The sequence below is a fragment of the Pseudorca crassidens genome, chromosome 4 (assembly GCF_039906515.1).
Source record: "Pseudorca crassidens isolate mPseCra1 chromosome 4, mPseCra1.hap1, whole genome shotgun sequence".
In the NCBI taxonomy this organism is placed as follows: Eukaryota; Metazoa; Chordata; class Mammalia; order Artiodactyla; family Delphinidae; genus Pseudorca; species Pseudorca crassidens.
This window is the reverse complement of record NC_090299.1, coordinates 147,650,730-147,672,807: the sequence shown is the minus strand read 5'-3', so window position 1 is coordinate 147,672,807 and position 22,078 is coordinate 147,650,730. Positions and strand designations below refer to the sequence as shown.

The 22,078-nt window shown below is 38.5% G+C and overlaps 1 protein-coding gene and 1 long non-coding RNA gene across 6 annotated transcripts in view; one reads left to right on the top strand and one right to left on the bottom strand.

The window, feature by feature from the left end:
- Positions 1-22,078, bottom strand: part of LOC137224064 (uncharacterized) — a 273,848-nt gene that overhangs the window by 101,519 nt on the left and 150,251 nt on the right. The window contains exon 4 of one of the 5 annotated variants that reach the window (XR_010943212.1): positions 18,163-18,251. The exons of the other annotated variants lie outside the window; for them this stretch is intronic. This is a non-coding gene — a long non-coding RNA (uncharacterized lncRNA). Of the gene's footprint in view, positions 1-18,162; positions 18,252-22,078 lie in introns of those variants that run through there. 5 annotated transcript variants of the gene reach the window in all.
- Positions 4,080-12,555, top strand: IBSP (integrin binding sialoprotein). The gene is made up of 6 exons (XM_067734758.1): positions 4,080-4,133; positions 4,224-4,274; positions 4,372-4,449; positions 7,986-8,048; positions 11,221-11,394; positions 11,957-12,555. Exons 1-6 carry the CDS (start codon positions 4,080-4,082, stop codon positions 12,488-12,490), a joined length of 954 nt encoding a protein of 317 aa, XP_067590859.1. The 3' UTR covers positions 12,491-12,555.

The following is a 22,078-nucleotide window of genomic DNA, read 5'->3' as shown; positions in this document are numbered from 1 at the left end:
GAACAAACTTTCAATCTTTTGATTCTCAGTTCTCTACTCCTTTTATTATATCTTATACTATTAACTTTAATATTAAAGTTAATACTATTAACTTTGATAGTATATCTTATACTATTAACTATTAATCACTTAACTGATTGATTATAGTATACCAACTGCTCTGCTAGGTATTGCATGAGATATGGCCGCACCATTCTCAAAATTACCCAAGTCCTAAATCCAGAAATCATCCTCGGCTTCTCCACTTCTCTTACTTCTACTAAGTCCTGTTAATTTTATCTATTTAACATTGCTTTCCTTTGTTCCATCCTTTCCATCCCCACTGCTACCGCTTTAGTTTAGACCTTTATCATTGTTTTCCTGGACCACTAAAATAGCTTCTTGAAACTCCTCTCCTCCATAACAATCTTGCCTTCCTCAACGCAGCTCTGCCTTATCAACAAAAGATTTTTCCAACTTGCAAATCGAAATATATTGTTTTTCTGCTTTAACCCTTTGGAATTCTCTCATTTCCATGATGGAGTCCCTACTCCTTAGTGCAGCCTAAGGCCACTCCCTCATCTGGTCTTTGCCTATCTGACCATCCTCATCTGTCCCTACTTCCACTCACTATATTCCAATCTACTGAATCACTGAAGTTTTCTGAATGTGCCAGCAGGGATATATAGTGATTAAAAGTAGACTCTAGAATTAGACAGACTTGACTTTGAGCCCTAGATTCCCCATTTACTAGCCATGCAACCCAGGGCATACTTATCATCACTGTATGGTACACTGTGCTAGTATCAGTAGCACAATCCTCAAAAACTTAGTGTAAAACCTTTATACTCAGCAATATGTTTCAGGAAATGTATCTTACACGTTTTGACATTTAATTATACCAATTTTAATTTATGAGTCTCTGAAGCATATTTCAGGAAAAAAAATAAAATAATTGATACTAAAGTATTACTTGTTTATCAGGTTCTTTCCTTTATTATTTAGTATCTTTTTTTTTACTAAATTAATAATGTAGGATTGTATCTGATTATAGTAAGTTTTCCTTCCTTTCAACATAATGAAAATTTGTATAATTATGAAATGTTTAAATGGTTAAATCTTTTGCTATTTATTTTAATTCAAATCCAGTATATTATTATATATATTCAGAACTCAAAACTATTCATCTTCATCTAAACCTTCAATTAAATTCCACAATGCAAACCTCTTGGCACTAGAACCACAGTTCATGTTTATTCAGCTGAGCTTGTGTCTTGAAAAAGTGTGGAAGTTCGGGGGTTTTCTGGTGAGAATCCACATTCTGACATCACCTTGACCATGACAGTGATTGGCTGTGGGAAGGCAAAGAAGAGTTTATAGCCTGAAAGAGCAAGTGAATGAGTGAGTGAGAGAGCAGAGGAAATACTCAATCTGTGTCACTCACTCCTGGGAGCCTGCCTTCTCACTCCAGGACTGCAAAAGGGTAGGGTTTAATATGACGACTTGATTATCTTAAAATCAAACACGCCACATTTCACATCTCCGGGCTTGGTTTTGAACTTTTTATTTAAATATGGATATTAACACATTGTATAGAATTGCTATGTAATTTAACACTTGTTTATCATTAAACTAGTACCTCATGTTTTAGATTCTTTCCAAAAGGCTGAGTTTATTAACCTAAGCATGTAAATAAGTTCTTATTATGATGTACATAAACTAGAAAATTATGCTTCCTACTTTCTACCTCTGTGCCTCACAGATAACTGTTTGTTTACTCATTCTGATGCATTCAAGGTAATCTGACTGAGATACTGTTCTGCACTTACAAATCTGCCTCGATGTATGTTGATTTCTCCATCAATTATGCTTAACCTGTACTTCAATTATAAACAGTATTTTTCAGTATGTTATATATTTGGTTTCAAAGTGTTCATATCTTATAGCTCTAAAAGCAGAATGGAAAAATGCATAGTACTAGGGAAATAAGAGATGTTGTTAGTTTATACTCTTCCCAATAAAAACTTGCAGTTAGATTCTCAAAACAATCCTTTAAAATGTTTTTAATTGTTGTCTGGGTTAGTAGTGGGCACTATAGAGGTCTTTGCTCTTGATGAATCACAAAGTAAATAAAATGAGACTTATGTAGGCAGCCAATTGCTACCTACATGAATCACTTGTTTCCTTTTATATTATTCCTGTTGTGTTTTCATCTAGTTGTTTTTATGGTTTGCAATGAGAAAATTTGATACTCTGAACTCTTTCTACGGTTCTACATATTTTAGTTTTTAGCTCTTTAAGATACTGTAATTACTCCAACTCTTTTCATAAAGCGGCAGAGCAATAATCTTCCTGTTTGTTGATGGGCTCCATCATGGGTGGCCAAGGTCAAAGTATTGTTCAGAGCACCTCAGTAGCAATGAGAGCTTCTTAGACAGATGGGTCTCCTTTAGGGGAAACCACTTTATCCCCGCGTGGCCATCAAGAACTTTTGCTAAAGTAGACAGGATGGTGAGCCAGTTTTCAGGCATCAAAATCAAAGCCCCACTCTGCCACAAAGAGAGGTGACAGAGGACCCCAGACAGCTTCTCCAGGACTCTAGCCTTACTCTGTGTAATGTTTATTTTAGCGTCAGATACTCAATAAGGATGCAATAAATCGTGGCTAGTGACGATAAAATGCAGAATCTACCTTCAGTGTATAGTATATGACATGCGTTTCATACATTTTAAATATTACTTTTCCCAGTGTGTTTATGGGGAAATTCCCATTACCATTACATATTGCTTCTAAAATGTTGCCCAAACTGTCGCTCTGGAGGAGAAAGCACTCTCAGTTAAATGTGTTTGTCAGTGCAAGTGCTGGGTGTTAGTGGCTTTCAGCTAAGTTTGTTCAACTTCTATTAAAATAGGATTTTATCAAATAGAATAAAATTAAGATTCGATTTCACAATTGCTTTCCTTTTACCTATGAGGAATCTATGTGGAACTGAGATCTTGGCCTGGCTGCAAACCCCAGGACTGTTCACAATGTATTCCTATTCTGACAGTTACATCTTCAATTCTTCCATAAAATTGAAGTCTCCATCACGACTATCACCCTGACCTTGGAGAGCCCCACATCCATTCCATGACAATCTGCCACATCAGTGATGGAAAGCTTAAATGGAGCTGGAGAACAATGTAACTTGAGGAAATGTCCCCCTGATATCCCACGATGAACTCTGATAACTCTTCTCATAGAATCATCCTTAAACATGGAATTTGGGTGCTACATGTTATGAGAATAATACTTCACATGTCATGGATTTTTTCACACACATAAAAAATATCAAGTATTCTAAGATATCCACGGGAAAATGCCTCCTAGTCTACATTTTACAAACTTTTTATTATTATTATTATTTTTTTTTTTGTGGTACGCGGGCCTCTCACTGTTGTGGCCTCTCCCGCCGCGGAGCACAGGCTCCGGACGTGCAGGCTCAACGGCCATGGCTCATGGGCCCAGCCGCTCCGCGGCATGTGGGATCCTCCCGGACCGGGGCACGAACCCGTGTCCCCTGCATCGGCAGGCGGACTCTCAACCACTGCGTCACCAGGGAAGCCCACAAACAAACTTTTACTTCAAAAGGTATAGAGAAGCTGGAAACAGCCTGTAGGATAATTGGCATAAAAGCAACCATCTGAATGTATTCAGTTTTTGCTTAGTTTTTAATTATAAACAAAACAAACAGGTCATCTAACTGCACTAGCTAATGTTTCTACGTCAAGGGCATCAGGAGGCTTCCACGCCCCAACATGAAGCACACTGAACATGCAAGCCTGTGGCAGTGAAATGGTCTTCCACTGACAAATCAGAGCAGACAGGTTAAAACCAAATACGGAACTCATGATTATTCAAATAGATGGATAAAGTCAGTCTTCTACCACTTACACAGAAGGAACAATTTGAGAACAAAAGCAGAAATTTGGTCCTACTTAGTCAAAACTCTAATTGGACAAAAATGAAAACAATTAAATACATCGCTTAGTATAAGCAAAAAAGGGTACCTTCTTAGTTTTACTCATTAACTTTACCACTTCATTCATTCCAGAAGCAAAATGAAGACAGCTTTAGTTTTGCTCAGCATTTTGGGAATGGCCTGTGCTCTTTCAGTAAGTTCTTTATTCAAAACCTATGGTTATTTCCATTTCTGTCTTTTTGTATTGAGAGAATATGTAATAATTAAATGCTCTTTTAAACAGATGAAAAATTTGCATCGAAGGGGCAAATTAGAAGATTCTGAAGAAAATGGGGTAATTCACCTTAGCATATACTTCCTTGGCTTGACTACACTCCCTCTAGACTTACTGCACATGAAACATGAATGTACCATTTATTGTGTTCATGCAGGTCTATAAGTACAGGCCCCGATATTACCTTTACAAGCACGCCTACTTTTATCCTCCTCTAAAACGATTTCCGGTTCAGGTAAGTGTACAACTTAATTTTCCTTCTCACCCATTACAATTGAAAGGGAATCAAATTTAACTGTAAAACACCTAAATTCAACTCTCCCTGAAATTCAGCCAGAAAGACCACTGACTACAAGCAGTTTGTTTTTCATATAATAAAATAAAATTTATTCCTAAGGTTTTCTTGTAAAGCAGAGCCACACACATAGAGAGTAAACTCACTTGGGCCCAGTCTAGAGTGACATAATGAAAGCACACACTGCAGAACATTGGGTTCAGGTGTTTTGTCTAATTCACTGACGAAAGTGGACAATTTTATCAGTTGTTGACATTTAAGTCAGTGATAAGGCCACTAATTGCCGTATTATACAGTCATATAACTGTTTTATATCCAATAATTCAGACGCTTTTAATTTAGGAGAAAAAATTGACTTCATAAACAACAAAGAGCATTAAAAACATTCCTGATAACCACTGGTTTGCTGAAGAGTTTCTTAACCTTTGACCTGTGTAGTTCACTAGAACAATACAGCATACTGGAGCATAACTTTAATGGAAAGTGTAGCTCAAGAATGCAGAGGAAAGAGAGAAATTCATGAAGCAAACTAAACACCTCGTGAGAAAGACAAAACATCCTTAAAACCTGTAAACAAACAAACAGAAAATAACTAAACACTAAAAATAAGAATTTCTGTTTTTACTGAGTTACCTGTGAAGAGGGTTCTGAAAACTAGAGGGTGTGGTGCTGATTTTAAATAGACAACAAACCAGAATTGTGCTATTTTTATTACTATATAGTCTGGGCTCAGGGCACCAATTATGCACCATCTGACCCCCATCTCCTGAGACACTAAAAGCAGTAAGGCCGCTGAAAACGATGCCTTAGCACGGTGGCTTGGCACAGTATCCTGCCATATGTTGGGTTAACCCACTTCCAACTCATACAATGGGAGGAAATGATCATCTTAAAGTATTTCTAGCACCATAATAATTATGGGGAATGTGTATGGCCACAGAAATATGAGCACCAATGATACAAGAGTTGTGGGTTTTCAGAATTGCCTTCCATTCTTTGGTTTGCCCATAAATAAACATTGCTCATTTGAAACTTTGTTGTCTTTCTTAAACTTAAATGGAAATGATAATACATTTACGTTTCGGACTACCTCTTCAACTTTTCTAAAATATCATATACTTGGAGGTATTCCCACCTAAACATTTTTATAGATATCTACGTGTGGTCCAATTCAAATGTCTGTAGTGAAAAGATAATAGGAGAGGTAATATTTTTCCTTACTGACAGACCCAAAGTTCACAGATTTTTAAGCAGATCTTTAATATACAAAATTTCTACAGATTATATGCAGATAGATTTATCTCAACCAATGTAGAATTTGTAAATAAGACAGTTGTTTCAAAATATAATCCAATAAAATATATCTCCTGATCCAACAGTCTGATCTAGTATTGATGATCTATCATCCCACTTTACAAAGTTTGACTTCCAAGATTTTTCTCCTTACATGTCTACTTATATGTTTCCATAGCTCCTTATTATTTATTTCCGTAAGTCTGTTAAGTATTTAGTGCCCAGATTATCACCCCCAAATGCATTAAGCTGCACTGGCTTTGAAGTTCGTGTTTTATTCAAACTGATCTGTGTTTATATATAATCTTTTCTAAAATACCAACTTGCATGAAATAGCTTATGTTGATTGCAAGGCTGTCAGTCCATTGTAGCTTATCTGCTTGGCTACAGAAATGTAAGTATCAATAAGCTTAACACCCTAAGCATTTTTAACTGAGGAAATTGTTTTTTTATGATTAAAATGATATTTGGTTCGTGTGTGAACTCTTAGACAGCAGGGACTTTATCTTCAATTTCTTTTATCAGACTCATCTCAGTTATCACAGTACTTGACATGGGGAACTGCCCATACTTCCAACTTCCTCTCTTGCTACGACCTTCATTCTCAGTACAATGCCTGGAATATATATTTTGGAAGTGAATAAATGCAGTAGGGATAGAAGTTGGAAGGAGTATATGAAAGACTTCCAGAAGAATCAATAGGACTTATTGACAAGTTGGTAATAAGGTGTAAATGAAAGAAAGGAAAATAAGAAATGCTAAGTCTTCAAGGCATTTCATGCAGTTTTAAAACTGTCCTCACTGCAGATACTAATTGAAGAGTGAAATGGTTGGAGTAAGATGAAAGCTAGAGGTAAGGAAAGCTTGTAAAATGACTAAAACATTCCCATTGAGACAAAGTATGCTGTCCTCTCTATATAATTTAACTAACAAACAGAAATAGTTCCAATAGAATCTAATGCTTTATTCACCTCTGGGCTAGGGGAGGCACAGCCATTAAGGTCATAGCAGTGGAAGAGCAGGTCTAATTATTCTCTTTTCCACCCAAGATTATTCTTGGCTCAAGGAGACAAGCATTCCTTTCCTTGGGTGGATGGCTTGGCCATCTGAGGAATGAGCCCAACAGGGAGAGCCCTGAGCGGGGTTGGGACATGAATATTCCCTCATGTTGATCTCTAACCCTAAGGTTCTTCCGCAGCTATGTTTTCTAAGACCGACGGTACTTAACTGAGTCACCAGAATCAAAGATAAATGTGCAGAGCAGAAAATGACAGAATCTTAAGTTAGGTATCTACTCGTATGCTTAGTGTCATTAAGGAGTGGTTGCAGAAGAAAGAAGGAAAGTTCAATTTGGATTAACATTGGGAGAAAGAGGAAAAATCTCCTCCACTGTCTTAAAGGCTCAGATAACAGATGTTTAGATATACCTTTCCTTTTAAAAAGTAGCAAAGCTCATTAACTTATAATTTTATTTTTATCTGCAGACTCCTTGGTTTAATTTATTCTCATTCAATATTGAGCTTTTTAGAGGAATGGTACTCATAAATTTCCTAAATGAGTAAATGAATTTTTCTCTTATATAACTTTACACACACACACACACACACACACACACATACACTTCATTTTAGGCATTAGCTTTAATTAGATTAAAAGGTACTAAAAATTATATGCAAATTTAATTTCAAGTCAAATTCTAAGTTAAATTCACCAAGAGAGCTCATTATTTATGAAAATTATATTTTGTAAAAAGCCTAGTTATCATTTCATTCATATTTTATAAAGAAAATAAAACAATGAGATCGATGTTTTAGCTCAAGACTTGCCTTGAACTGGTTGGAGAATTCACAACCATGTGGGCTTAGATTCCTTCTTTGTAAAATAAAAAAATTGGACCAGATAGTTCTCATTCTCTCAGAGCTAAGCCATTCTGCCATTCATTGCTCTCGTTTTTACGTACAAAATATTTCAACACACTGTCAATGCTTTCGAGGTTAAAAATGGAATATTTCAATGCATATCTCGATCACTGGAAAATGCCCCTTTCTCTCTAACCTTGTTTTGCAGATGTCCAGTCTCCTCATATCTTTCTCACAGTAGCATGAGAACTGTTCTAAGTAAATAAATATGTATGTACATATATATTCATATGTCTATGAATTCATGCATACATGTTTTTTTAGAGCAGTAGTGACTTATCTGAAGAAAATGAAAATGGTGAGAGCTCAGAAGAGGAGGAAGAAAAGGTAAGGAATTTCTGCAGGTTTTTTCATAGCGAACCAGGCAGCACAAAAAACAAATAGAAAACTAGTCTCCTGTAGTCTACACTCAGCAAACAGACATTGCCAGGTTACCAACTGCCCACAGCCTTCTATTTTGGACAAGGAGAATATTATTTAAATGAGGATTAAATAAAATGACCTGCTTAAAACACTATTACAGTTTGGGGATAAAGTTACGTGTAAGTTGTATATGAATACAAAAGTAACTCTATTTTAAGTGGAAGAAATGTAAGTTCGGAGAGGAGGCAAGAAAGTATTATTTACATTTAGGCGGATAGAGCACGATGGTAAAAGACAAATCTACAATAATCCTAAACTTAGTGCAATACTTGTTTTAATGACTGAACTTTAAAAATTCAGTTTAATCAGTGGGTAGTATAAGAAAGCTAATCTCATCTCCTCTACAGTGTTATTGTGATTCATCTGCCTTTCTTGACTCACAAAGTAGGGCTGTTCTTTCTGATTGGAATTTTATATGTCTTTTTGTCTACTAATAAAATTCATGTTTTCATAGAAACGCAAATGCTCAAGATGTATAAATACCCTCCTACATAGTACTACAAATTAGTATAGTTCATGGCTAAAATTCATCTATATAACTTGGAAATTGTGCTAACATGTTTATAACTGACATTCTTGCCCATAGAAACATAGTAATTAGGTACATTTTCCTGGGTAGTCAATTATAGCTATCCACTGGTTTGGGAACCTTCTAAATTCAGGTATTCTTAGATGCTATTTATGAAGGGACAATGACAGTCTAAAATGGATCAAAATGTCTGCTCAAAATGGATAAACGTCTGCTCTCTTGAAAACAAAATGGTGTGGGAACTTTAAAAGTGACGCATAATTAGTCTGATTTTTTTTTTAACCATAAAAGTAACTTTTTTAGTACCACAATTTATCCTAATAGCTTTTAAAGGGGTACCTTACAAGAATGGCAAGCCAGTACCAGGAAAAATGCCACCTACTAAATCCCACAAAATTTTGCCTGGAGTTCCACATAGCGATCTTACACAAGAACTAAGCTAGGGTAATCCATTTAACTACAGCTGCTTGCTGTACAGAGATTGTAAAATTGCCTTACCAGCTAGATTTCCCAGTTAGACTGCATATCTTTTGACAGTGGTTCTTCATTTGTTACGATGGTGGTTGGGATGGAGAGACATTAAGGTTCCTTTAGAATTCTGATGAAATTTCACGTACTCGATATTTTACCAACAATCTCTGAACATTTCTGGTCCTCCCAGAACTTATCTGCAAACTCCCCATGACCCAGGAGACTAGAGGCCATAGGTAACAATCCTCGCTTTGGGGGTCAACAGTGCTGTACCCTCTTTTGCATCTCTTCACACTGCCCAGCCCAGTTTCTTATACATATATAGTGCCCAGTCAATATTTGGTGGTTTGGTTTTGAAACTTCAGAGGAATAAATGCTCCAAAGACCATTCATTCAAAGTGAGAGTGGAAAACTGGATGAAGAAACCTGGGAGTCTTCCATCCTGAAGAGAGTTTAGAACCTCTTTTGTCCCCGTCTCTTCCTGAAAATGTCACTGACAATTCAGATTAAATACAGAGTCTCCAGGAATTGTATTCCCATGAGAAGGTGCTTAGGCATATTTTCTATTTGGTGATCATACATTTTTTCCCCTCTTCTAAATTATTCAGTCTCACATTTATAAAACTTTTATTGAAATATAATGTACGTAACACAATTATCGTAAGTTTAGAGATGACTGAAATTTCAGAAATTGAGCATTTAAGGGTAACCAGCACCCACAGAAAAAAGCAGCACATGTTTTGTGCTCCATTCCATCTGTTAATCAACCACCACCAAAGGCAACTGCTATGTTGACTCCTAACAGATAGATTGTTTCTGGCTCTTTTTGTGTTCCATATATATATATATACACACACACACACACACACACACACACATACATGTATGGAATCATGCAGCACATATTCTTTTGCATGTGACCTCCACAATCTCTTGAAAAGCACATTGAAATAAATTCAGTTTTCCAGTACTCATTTAAAGTAAATAAATTCTGTGTATGAATTCCTGACTTTCAATATTAGCTATGAATTACGTTGAGAGGTTACCTCGATCAACAAACAATTGCCTAACAACATGGAGAAAAGGCAAAATAGTAAAATGTTAAAGATGATAATAACATTCATTGAGGAGTAGTAATTTTTAAAAAACATCTTCCTGCAATAACATAATATATCGCTAAGGATTTCTTGGAGTGTTTGATTCCTTCTTTGCACAGAAAACTTGTGTGTCGAATGCCTGGCATCTTTTGAACACTGCACCTCTCAAAACTGGCTTGTATATTGGCAGATGGATTTTGAATTTAATATGTCTCTTTTTCTTTAAATACTCCTGAAAGTAAATGAAATACATTCACTTCTTTTTGATAGTAAATACGACATGCAATCAACTTGTTTGAAGAGAGGGGCTTCTATAAGGAATTCTTTTCTGAAAAAATATCCTAGGTATAGTGTGGACAATTCACATAAATCCTCCTTGTCATCAAAAACGTCATGGTGCACAGAAAGGGCCCGGGTTTGTTTTGTTTTTTTTTTTTTAATTAGAAAGATACAGTTTCGTCACTTACTATGAGACTTTAAACACGTTATTTAACTTTTCTGAGCTCACTTTCCTTTTCTAAAGGGTGTGAGTTACAACCCTACCTTAAAAGACTGCTCTAAGGAATTTAAAAATAGGTATAAAGTTCTCAGCTCATTTGTCAGCAAATACAATAACTAACGAACTGTCATGTCGTAGCAGCTATTAACAAGACTTCCAGAGCCTAAGCTATGTACTGTATGATACCATAGAGTCAGATATGCTGAAATTATTACACAAATATTTTTGAATTGATTAAACGGAATACATAAATATCTAAAACACACTATAGTGAGGTAAATAGCATGAGAAAACTTTGAATTGAGTTCTGAGAAGTGAGAGGTGCAAATGGCACAAGAGGAAGCAGAACTGTCAACACTGGGTGACAAGCTGGCTGAGGGATACGGAGGACGTTCTTTCCAATAACGGTTCACGACTACAACAAACCTTGAGTTATCTTCTAGCTTAAATAAATGTTCTTGCTCTGGACACTTACCCCAGGAGACTTCAAATGAAGAAGAAAACAATGAAGAGAATGAAGATTCTGAGGGAAATGAAGACGAAGAGTCAGAGGCTGAGAACACCACCCTTTCCATTACCACACTTGGTTACGGAGAGGAGACCGCACCTGGAACAGGGTATATAGGTCTAGCTGCCATCCAGCTTCCCACGCAGGTAACAATTCCTCCAAGATGTTCAATCTGCTCTCATTGCTTTACTGAAGTCTGAGGTTATCCTGACACTCTACACACAGTATTTTATATTATCTTCATTAACTCAATGAAAAAGTAAGAGCAGGTACAATGTCCCTGTTTACAAATAAGGAAAGGTTTTTCCCATGGAAGTTCTCTTTCCATGTTCTTATACTGACTTTCAATATTATCACAGAAGACTAAGGAGAAGCATCTTAGCAATGGATAAAAGGTCCTGGGAGATGCCATAGCATTTCTGGGAAGAGGATTCCAAGACAGAGAAAGTGAGTAGCAAAGCTATAGAAAGCATCTCCCACAGAGACTTATTTTATCAGGTACCTTTTTTCTCCCTCAAAACCCAATGACAAAGGTACTAATTCTGAATTTTTAAAAACCCACCAATTCTTTGGTAACTTAAATTGGCTTCAATTAAGAATTACATGTAGGACAAGGCTGTCAGTACAGTCTATGTTGGATGAAATACTGGCCTTAAGTTTTATGTTTTTCACACCTAAATTTGGATTCCTTCAAACTTTCCCTTATAGGCTGGGGATATAGGAAAGAAGGCTACAAAAGAGGAGGAAAGTGATGAAGAAGGAGGGGAAGAAAATGAAAATGAAGAAGAAGTGGATGATAATGAGCAGGGCGTAAATGGCACTAGCGCCAACAGCACAGAGATAGACAATGGCCACGGCAGCAGCGGTGGGGACAATGGAGAGGAAGAAGGTGAAGAAGTTGTCACCGAAGCCAATGCAGAAGGAACCACAGTGGCTGGAGGCCAGGACAATGGTGGCTCTAAGGCAACTACCTCTCCGAATGGTGGATTTGAACCTACAGCTCCACCCCAGGAGATCTACGGAACTACCCCACCACCGTCTGGGGAAACCACCACCCCTGGATATGAGGGGGAGTATGAACAAACAGGCACCAATGAGTACGACAATGGATATGAAATCTACGAAAATGAAAATGGAGAACCTCGTGGGGACAATTACCGAGCCTATGAGGATGAGTACAGCTACTATAAAGGGCGGAGCTACGACGGCTACGACGGTCAAGATTACTACTACCACCAGTGAAGGACCAGACTGGGATGAATTCATCCGTTCCGGCACTTTGTGTGGTTACCGTTTTCAAAGTTCAACTCAGGAAGGTGCAATATAACAAATGTGCATATTATAATGTGGAATGGTGCTGCCGTTCCAAAGTGGTTAACCAATGCATGAGATCGTGTGTGACTGAATATGTTGAGGTTGTAGCTCTATAAATAGTGTTTTCAACGTGTTTGCGCTAGTGGCTAAAACATACCCTTTGTTCGAGCGGTGCTTCTTAGAAGAGATTCACTGACATCAGTGACACTGTATACAATAAACGTGTAGTTCTCTGATCACACTGCCCACCCATCACTGTCTATTAGGGTTAATTATCATCCTCATGTATTTTGATGTGACCTGTATGTATATTCTATCTATGGGTTTTATCACAAATAAAAATGCAATCCTTCAAATGTGTTATAATTAAGAAGAAAAATGAGAGATTCAGAATGAAGAAAAGTGAGACCTGGATGACGATTCAGCTAAAGTATGAAAGCTTACTTCCTCTATGGTTTAAAACTAAGAAGGACGACAGACATCTTTTTCATGGATAAATCAACATAACTAAGAGTTTGAAATGCTTGTGGGCGGGCTCAGCCACATATATCAGGGGAATAAACAGCTTTTATTAGAGTTGCCAGATTTGACAAATAAAAATGTAGGATGACTAGTTAAATTTGAATTTCAGATAAACAATGAGTAACTTTAGTATAGGTATGCTCTATGCAATAGTTGGCATTTGTGAAATATGTGGGACATATTTATACTAAATAAATGATTCATTATCTGAAATTCAAGTTTAATTGACTGTCCTGTGTTACATCTGGCAGCCCTACTCCTATTGATTTGGTTCTAGGTGGCATAGCAGTGGGATGGGGTAGAAAACTCTTATACGTACGCACAAACATCAACCCATCATCTCCTTACTCTTTATTTTGAAAAATGCCAAGCCTTCAGAGAAGTTGGAAGGCTAGTACATGAGCACCTAAATTCACCCATGGTTAACATTTTGCCATATTTATCTCTTTCTATTTCTGTGTGCCTCTCTTCATATATATACACTTCTTTGCCAAGAGTGATTGCAGACATCACGGCATCACAATGTTCACCCCTAAACACTTCAGCATTTAGTATTAGAACAAGGAATTCTCTGACATGGCTGCCATACCATTCTTATTCTCATTCTCAAGAAATTCAACCTAGATATGATAATATTTTCTAGTACCCAGTCCATATTCAAATTTTCCCAATTATTCCAATAATGTAATTTATTGCGAACTCATTTAACCCTCACAAAACTGTCAGCTAGGTTTTATTGTTATCGCCCATGTTATTGACAAAGGGGCTGAGGTACAAAGAGGTTGAGCATCTTGCACCAGGTCACAACGTCAAAGCAGCAGCCTAGCTTTAGGACCTGTTCTCTTGACCATTAGCGTATATTCATTAGGAATGCTATATTCATTAGTGCATATTCATCAGGAATGGATGTTGAGCCATGAGTGGGCAGGAAATCTCTAACGATAAGGCATTGCTGAAAAAACGAGACGTCCTCTATCACAATTTTCTTAGAACCAACTATGTTTTTTTATGACTTGAGCCCTAAAGAATATTTTCAAAGCAAGGATCCTCTGATATTTTTCAGGTATTTTGGTATACCTTTCTATATAGGTAGACTGGTATTGTGCAAAATGCACGAGCCCTGGAGTTAGGTGGGCTTGAATGATGGTGTTATCGAGAGTAAATGAATTTCCTTCCCTAGTCTTTGTTCCCTCACCTCCTACATGTGGAGTATACTCAGTGGGTTGCTGTTTAGAGTCCGACCCATTACGAGCTACTCAGATCATCACCTCTCTCCTCTCCAGTCCCTTCCTTTCTCCATCTAAACATTTAGGTGCATCTGATTGTAATAGAATTACCTGGTCATAAAAATTGTCTTTTGCGAACTCATAGATCATTTTTTTTCTTATCCTAATGCCTCCTTGTAAGCAAAAGCTTTTCATGAGATGGAAGCCTTGGGAACAGTGTGATAAATACTATTTATTCAGCAATATAGGTAATCTTTACTCTTTATTTGTGACATTGTCACAAACTATCACAATATATCATAGAATCATCAAATCTTAGATTTGGCCAGCCACAGGGCACTTTGCTAAGACTCGGGTTGGACTGCAGTCAGTTCTTGCCCACATGGTCTATATGGAGACCATGCAAGGTTGTCAGAGAGCTGCTCTTCCATGTACCTCTTCCAGATACCAAGGTTTGGGAGACTTATGAGTGTCCTAGACCATTTAAAGAACATTGACCACATGGAGAGTTCAGATGGGCTTAGCATGAGAGAGGGCTACTTATGTGAGATGATTCATGGTGACATGTAGGCCCTCACCAAGCAATGGGATGCTGACTGGCCTCCCAGCTCAGCCCACACCCCAGGGGTGGATGGCCTTGGGGTATTAGCATGGCCACAGGGTAGCTGCTTCTGAGAGATGACTCTGCCCCTCTCCCTGTGGTCTCCCTAGGCCCTATCCCCTCACTTCAAGTCCCTCTTACCTCCTCCAACATGATGCCTCAATCAATATCCTCCCCAGCTGGCAACCAGGGTGAGCCACGTTTAATCCGCAGGGAGCGCTGAATATCCCCCTTCCCCATTTCAATTTATTATTGTTACATAAATTCTATACCCTGCCTCTTTCATGGCTGACCCTGCTGATTTCCTATCACCCTTTCCTCTCCAAACAAGAGTTTCATCTTGCAAAGCTAAAGCTTTAGTTTTCAAAATAATTGCTTCTGCTGAGAGTTTCAAGAGCCTATTCAGAACTGAAAAACAAAACATTGACTTTCTTTCCATTTGGATTCCTCTTATTAAAAAAAATCCCAATCCGGGACTTCCCTGGTGGTCCAGTGGTTAAGACTCTGTGCTCCCAATGCAGGGAACCCTGGTTCGATCCCTGGTCAGGGAACTAGAACCCGCATGCCACAACTAAGGGCCTACATGCCGTAACTAAAAGATCCCACACGCTGCAATGAAGATCCCACGTGTTGCAACTAAGACCCAGCACAGCCAAAAAACCCCCCAAATCCCAATCCATCTCTAGGCGAAGTGAATCCCTCTGAGTGACAAAGAGAAAAAGTAATGAAAGTGTGAGAAAAGCAGAAAAATATAAATACATTCTTTTGAAAAGGATAGTCTAATGTCAAGAAATATGAGTCTTACTTTTAAAAATGAATCAATATTAATTAAAGGGAAATCATGAAGCAATCAGGTGGACCTTTTGTTTATCCAAGTGCAAATACTTGGAAATATTTTCTGCCCTCAGTGGGTTAGAAACTCATTAACTTGGTTTGTTGTTCTAAGAATAAAAGTTCCATGGAAGATGTATTCTGTTCTTTTTCAGGAGGCTTTCCCCCTGTATTTCATAACTCCCAGGGTCCAAGAAGATAAGACCTTCATCAGTGTGTACAGAATTTTGTCTTATCACTTTGTGTGTGTGTGTGTGGTACACGGGCCTCTCACTGTTGTGGCCTCTCCCGCTGCGGAGCACAGGCTCCGGACGCGCAGGCTCAGCGGCCATGGCTCATGGGCGCAGCCGCTCCGCGGCATGTGGGATCTTCCCGGACCTGGGCACGAACCCATGTCCCCTGCATCGGCAGGCGGACTCGCAACCACTGCGCCACCAGGGAAGCCCGTCTTATCACTTTTTAAAGCACAAATTCAACTTTCACTAGTTTAGTCATGGGTCAGAAACTTTCTCTGTAAAGGACCAGATAAGTAAATATTTTTGGCTTTGCAGGCCATATGGTTTCCGTCACAACTCTTCAAATCTGTCATTGTAGCAAAGGCCACCATAGACAAAACGTAAACAAATGGGCATGGCTGTGGTCCGATAAAACTTTATTTGCTAAAACAGCTGTTGAGCCAGCTTTGGCCTACAGGCCATAGTTTGCTGATTTCCACTGCGGATGACTATAAAGTCACAACCATAGAGAACTGATTAATTTAAAATTTTAGCTGTGGTTAATCACTTGGGATATAAACAAACTATCAGTGAACTCACTAAAAATGCAGTACATTTTCTCATATTTGATCCAGCAATCTGCGAGTTATCTCCTTTCTGCAGCTGCTTAATAACATGCTTCTGACACTTCCCGGACCTGAACACATCAAGAATGTTATTTATGTCTAATAAATAATATTTGAAGATAATACTTTCATTATCCTAATTATCTTTTGAAATTTTGTGACAGAGATTGTCAGGTACGTCTAACCCCTTAGCCAGCTGAGGGAAAGTTTGATTTTGATTCTAGCTATAGGACAGTGATGGGGAATCAACAGCACAACATAAACCATTACTTATGCTGTGTAGAATGAGTTATCATCAAGTCCAGTACTGCTATGGTTAATTCTACGTGTCAGCTTAACTGGGCCAAGGGGTGCCCAAATTAAACATTTTCATTTCTGGCTGTGTCTGTGAGCATTCTTCTGGATGAGATTAGCATTTGAAGAGGTGGACTCAGTAAAGTAGATTTTCCTCCCCTATGTGGGTGGGCATCACCCAATCAATGGAGGGCCTGAAAAGAACAAAAAGGCAGCTTCCTGCTTGGCTGCTTAAACTGGGACACCTGTCTCCTGCCTTGGACTGGGAATGACACCAGCTGCTCATCTGGCGCTCAGGCCTTGCGATTCAGATTGGATTTACACCACTGGCTTCCCTGGGTCTCCAGCTTTCAAATGGTGTATCATGGGACCTACCAGCTTCTGTAATCATGTGAGCCAATTCCTCATAATAAGTCTCTTCCTATGTGTATAACCTATGGGTTCTGTCTCTCTGGAGAGAAACAGACTAATATAAGTACACCAAACATTTTAAGAGTAATTTTCAGTGAATTCTCAATGCCTGCATTGCTATCGGGACTGACTCAGGCACACTGTATTCTCCAAAGACAGCTTCGACACTATCTCCCCTTCCACAAGTCTTCGGCAATGTGACGTTGCCACTTCTCCCCAAGGTGTGGAACATATACCTACTCCTTTGAATCTGACTGCTTTGACCAATATCATGACAATGACTCTAACAGTTCCAGGCTTCACTTACTTCTGTTTTCTGCCCTTGAGAGCCTAGAGGGTCTCAGGAGCGGGGAAGCCCCCTGAGAAAGAGCAGAATGTAATTTGCGTGGGAACCTCTACTATTAGACCAACAAATCCAGTTAATGAGCTTTTAACCCACTGAGTATTTTAACCCTGAGCTACCACATGAGAAGTCCAGTTGGTTCTGCTGGAGAGAGAGGTCATATGAAGAAGCAACAAAGCACCGTCTTGGATGTGCAGCCCAATCAGGTCTTCAGACAAGTCCTGCCCCCATCCCGTCTGAGTGTCCCAAATGAGAGATCTGAGGATAGCACAGCACAAGTCACCCCACAGACACTTGACAGAAAACAATCAACGGGTGTTTTAAACCACTAAGTTTAGAGGTAGTTTGTCATATGGCAATAGATAACTGAAACAAGAACAGACAAGCATAGAAAAAATTCTGAGAATTTGTGAGAATTAAGACAGTCATGAGAGGAGAGCTAAAATAAAATGATAACACAATACATATAAACACAAAGTTGAAAACCTGAGAAGACAAGATATGCCGAAATTAGGTAAGAAAATAGTATGTGTCCAATACGATGAATAACTAGCTGGTATATGTCATCATGTTCTGTCTCTTAAGAGGATACTTGGTCCTGCAAAACAAAATGGCAAGAACTATTTGGGAATGAGAGATAGTTCCCTCCTGAGGTCACACAACGGAGCCTTACAGCTTCTTCCAGCAATGTCGCCATGTCCTGAAGGAAAAGCCTGGTATCATTATAATTACATTTTAACTACACCCTCTGAATTACACTTTAAGGTGTAGTAAGACATCTTTCTAATATAAAAATAAAAGCAAATTATATTGACATGCCTTCCCTTTGCCAGTAATAGCTGAATGGGTAAACAAATAGCCCAGAGAAATGAACACAGCTAGCTTCATGCTACTCTGTGACCCTTTGTGGTTCCGTATCTGGCTGAAATTTTTATGTACTTCTGTTGAAATTCCCAAACACTAAGAGAAAAAAATAATAAAACTAAAAAAAAACCCCATAATTTGGAGGTAGATGAGAAAGTTGGTTGTAAGTGACGTTTTAAAAAGTGACCTTTTTTAAACTCAGATGAATATTGATCCTCATGAATGAACATATTTAAAACAGAAACATTTTCTTCTGCTAAAGACAGGGCAAGTCCCAGCACACCCATTTCACACTCTCTTCTGGAGATGAATGGGGAATAAATGATTCTATGAAATGCCTAAAGCCTTGACAAATCTGTAAGGGTCCATATGGTAAAGAGGAGAGGCTCAACAAGGGCCCTTCTTTTCCATTCACAACACTGTGGAGATCCCCCCACTGTTTCAGAAGGGAAAACTCAGTATTTGTTGCATATATAAATTAGAAAATAGAGCGTTATTTCAGTTAGTCAGAACCTATGGTAATATGCATAGTATATATTTATCTCTAACTGCCTATGAAGATACAGAGAAATGTGTCACCTAATAATGTTAAGAATAAGTTGGGGACCAAGATCCCAGAAAATAAAAAGAGTTCTTACTATCCTAAGTTTTAAAAATGTATATCAAGGGCTTCCCTGGTGGCGCAGTGGTTGGGAGTCCGCCTGCCGATGCAGGGGACGTGGGTTCGTGCCCCGGTCCGGGAAGATCCCACGTGCCGCGGAGGGGCTGGGCCCGTGAGCCATGGCCGCTGGGCCTGTGCGTCCAGAGCCTGTGCTCTGCAACGGGAGAGGCCACAACAGTGAGAGGCCTGCGTACAGCAAAAAAAAAAAAAAAAAAGTGTATCGAAACAATTGGACCTAGAGCACAAGTATAGAGAAGATGGATGGGAGGTTCCAGAAATAGATGGAAAAACAAAACAAGACAAAACACAAAGCCTCACTCCTGATGAGGGTCCAGTAGCTGGAACAGATAGTGTAGTTTCCTAGTTAGCTCATAGTTTATGATTGTTCTCAATAAAGTGAAGGGTAAGAAATGAAAAAGCCAGCACAAGATGAAACAAGTTTCGTGGAGTATTTCCATCTGAAAATCTCTTTGAGGAGCAGCTCCTCGTGTCAGCCCGGCCCAGGAGATTCCAGCTAGGTGCACCATTGGTGGAGATGTCTGTTCTTGAACCATGAACCGAGAACCAGAAGAAAGTTTGGGTCCATTTCCTGTTTTTCTCTAGTCCTTCTTAATTTTGTTTTATTTTGTTGTCTTTTCCAAGTAAATAGAAATAGTGTGAGGCTAGATTACCTTTTTTACCGAACCCTGGTCTTTATCTTTGATTCCTAAGAAATGTTATGGCAAAACTGTTTATTACACAAAAACATTTAGGAAACTTATGTTCAGTTTTTGAAGTTCAAGCTCAACCCAGGGGGCAAGCTTTAAGAGGGTAGCAGTAACACCTCTACTTCACAGAACTTTAGCAAATGATCATTCTCTGGTTTTCTCCCCATGGCTTCTTCTCGGCAAACTTTTAGACAGAAAGTTTGATAGGCTCAATGTTTTTTTCTTTTTTTCTCTTCTTGCTTTAGTCAATTGTAGGTTCTAAATTTAAAGCCCAAGTTGCATTTTTACTTTTTGAGCTTTGAATTCATTTTAGCTTTGGAAGTATTATATATTTAGCTACTGCCAGTTTACTCCTTGGTAGGACTGGTAGCTAAGTCAACTTTCCTCTTAACATTCTATGAGTTTTCTCTTATAGAACACAGATTCATCTAGATAGAATTAAACACTTTGCCATCACTTAAATAAAGGGGAAATCTCTTGCTAAATTTCTTTGGAAAGAAGGAAAGACAAAGAAAAAGCACATTTGAGAAATAATCTGAAACTATAATATTAATGAAAAACACCCTAACATTTTCTAAAGCTGCACCATGTATGAGGCACATACCAGGTGCTTACTTCTACCTGATCATTCAAAAGTATAAAGTTACTCATAAACTCTAAAGTTACGGAAGAGCGTAAAACCTTAAAACGCTGCGGATTTCCTAAGTGCTCTAGAAATCTGTGAATAATTCATCGCGTTAAGAGAATATTAAAGTGAAGGTTTTTGTGGTATTCTCATCTGTCTACTGTTTATATAGCTGTATGTTTCTGTTCAGTCTTACGGTTGACCGAACACTGCTGCTTGTCCATTCCTTTCCTTTCCTTCCATTTTCCTGTTAGCCTTTTTCTCTGTCTGCCAAGTCCTTTACATTTTGCTAAAATTCTGGTCATTAATATTTGTGATGTCTAGAGAAACAGCCCACCGTTTGCTCTTAAACTTCAACTCTATTATTTCTTTCACCATTTCATTGATTTTTTTCCCTTCAACAATTGAGTCGTAAAAGAAGACATGGTTGGAAGATAAAGAGAGGACAGTAAAGAGATGCAGGAGGATGTCATCTGAATGCCAGATTATTATATAATGATGGGAAGAATGGGTGGGATGGGTAGCTATCATGTATTTATCATTTAGTTTAGACTTAGGAACATTTGTTGATTTAATGTTTATGCAGACTTTAAGAGACAGTATAGTGCAGTGGTTTTCAAACCTCATTTTGGAGCCTCATTGCTTAATTATAAATTCTGGCTTTTTATTTTTATTTATTTATTTTTTTTGCGGTACGCGGGCCTCTCACTGTTGTGGCCTCTCCCGTTGCGGAGCATAGGCTCCGGATGCACAGGCTCAGTGGCCATGGGTCACGGGCCCAGCCGCTCCGCGGCATGTGGGATCTTCCCGGACTGGGGCACGAACCCATGTCCCCTGCATTGGCAGGCGGACTCTCATCCACTGCGCCACCAGGGAAGCCCAAATTCTGGCTTTTTATATTTGCTGGATATATGACCTTAAGCAAGTCACTTAACTGCTTTATGTCTTATCACTAAAATCAGGGTGATAATAACAGCTACAATATAGAGTTTTTGTAAATATTAAATGAGTTAATATACCACACTTAGAGGAATACTTGGATCATAGTAATCATTCAATGAAAGTTCAGCTTGTTATGATGCTCCCCATTCTCATATGGAGAAATTGAGGCTCACAGAAGTTCAATTTAGTTGCTTAAGCAATTGACCACGGCAAACAAGAGGTAGAGTCAGTATTTGAACTCAGGTCTGTTTGACTCCAAAGCTACCAGTTAAACGTCTCCACTGTCAATGACAATGTCAAATACTCTAAACCCCATGGTTGAACGACTGTGAGTCAGCAGTGTCCCCAACCTAAAAGCTAAAATTCTAATCCTGGCAAGAGTTTTAAGAACCAGCTACGTACACTCAGAAGAGGATCAAAAATAGGGATTCAGCCTGAACTAGAAAAGAAACCATTCTCTCAGCTAAGGCTGCCTAAGGGCTGCTTTCTTTGTTTTATTTTGGTTTTTGTCTGTTTTGAAAGTTAGGAGAAATTGGGAGTTTACATTTAAATCTCATTAAATATCATTTATAGTCTGTTAAAGTTGTGTTTAGCTATAGGTAGTTCTTATCCCTTAGTATGGGTTAAACAATTCTTACATTATCTTTT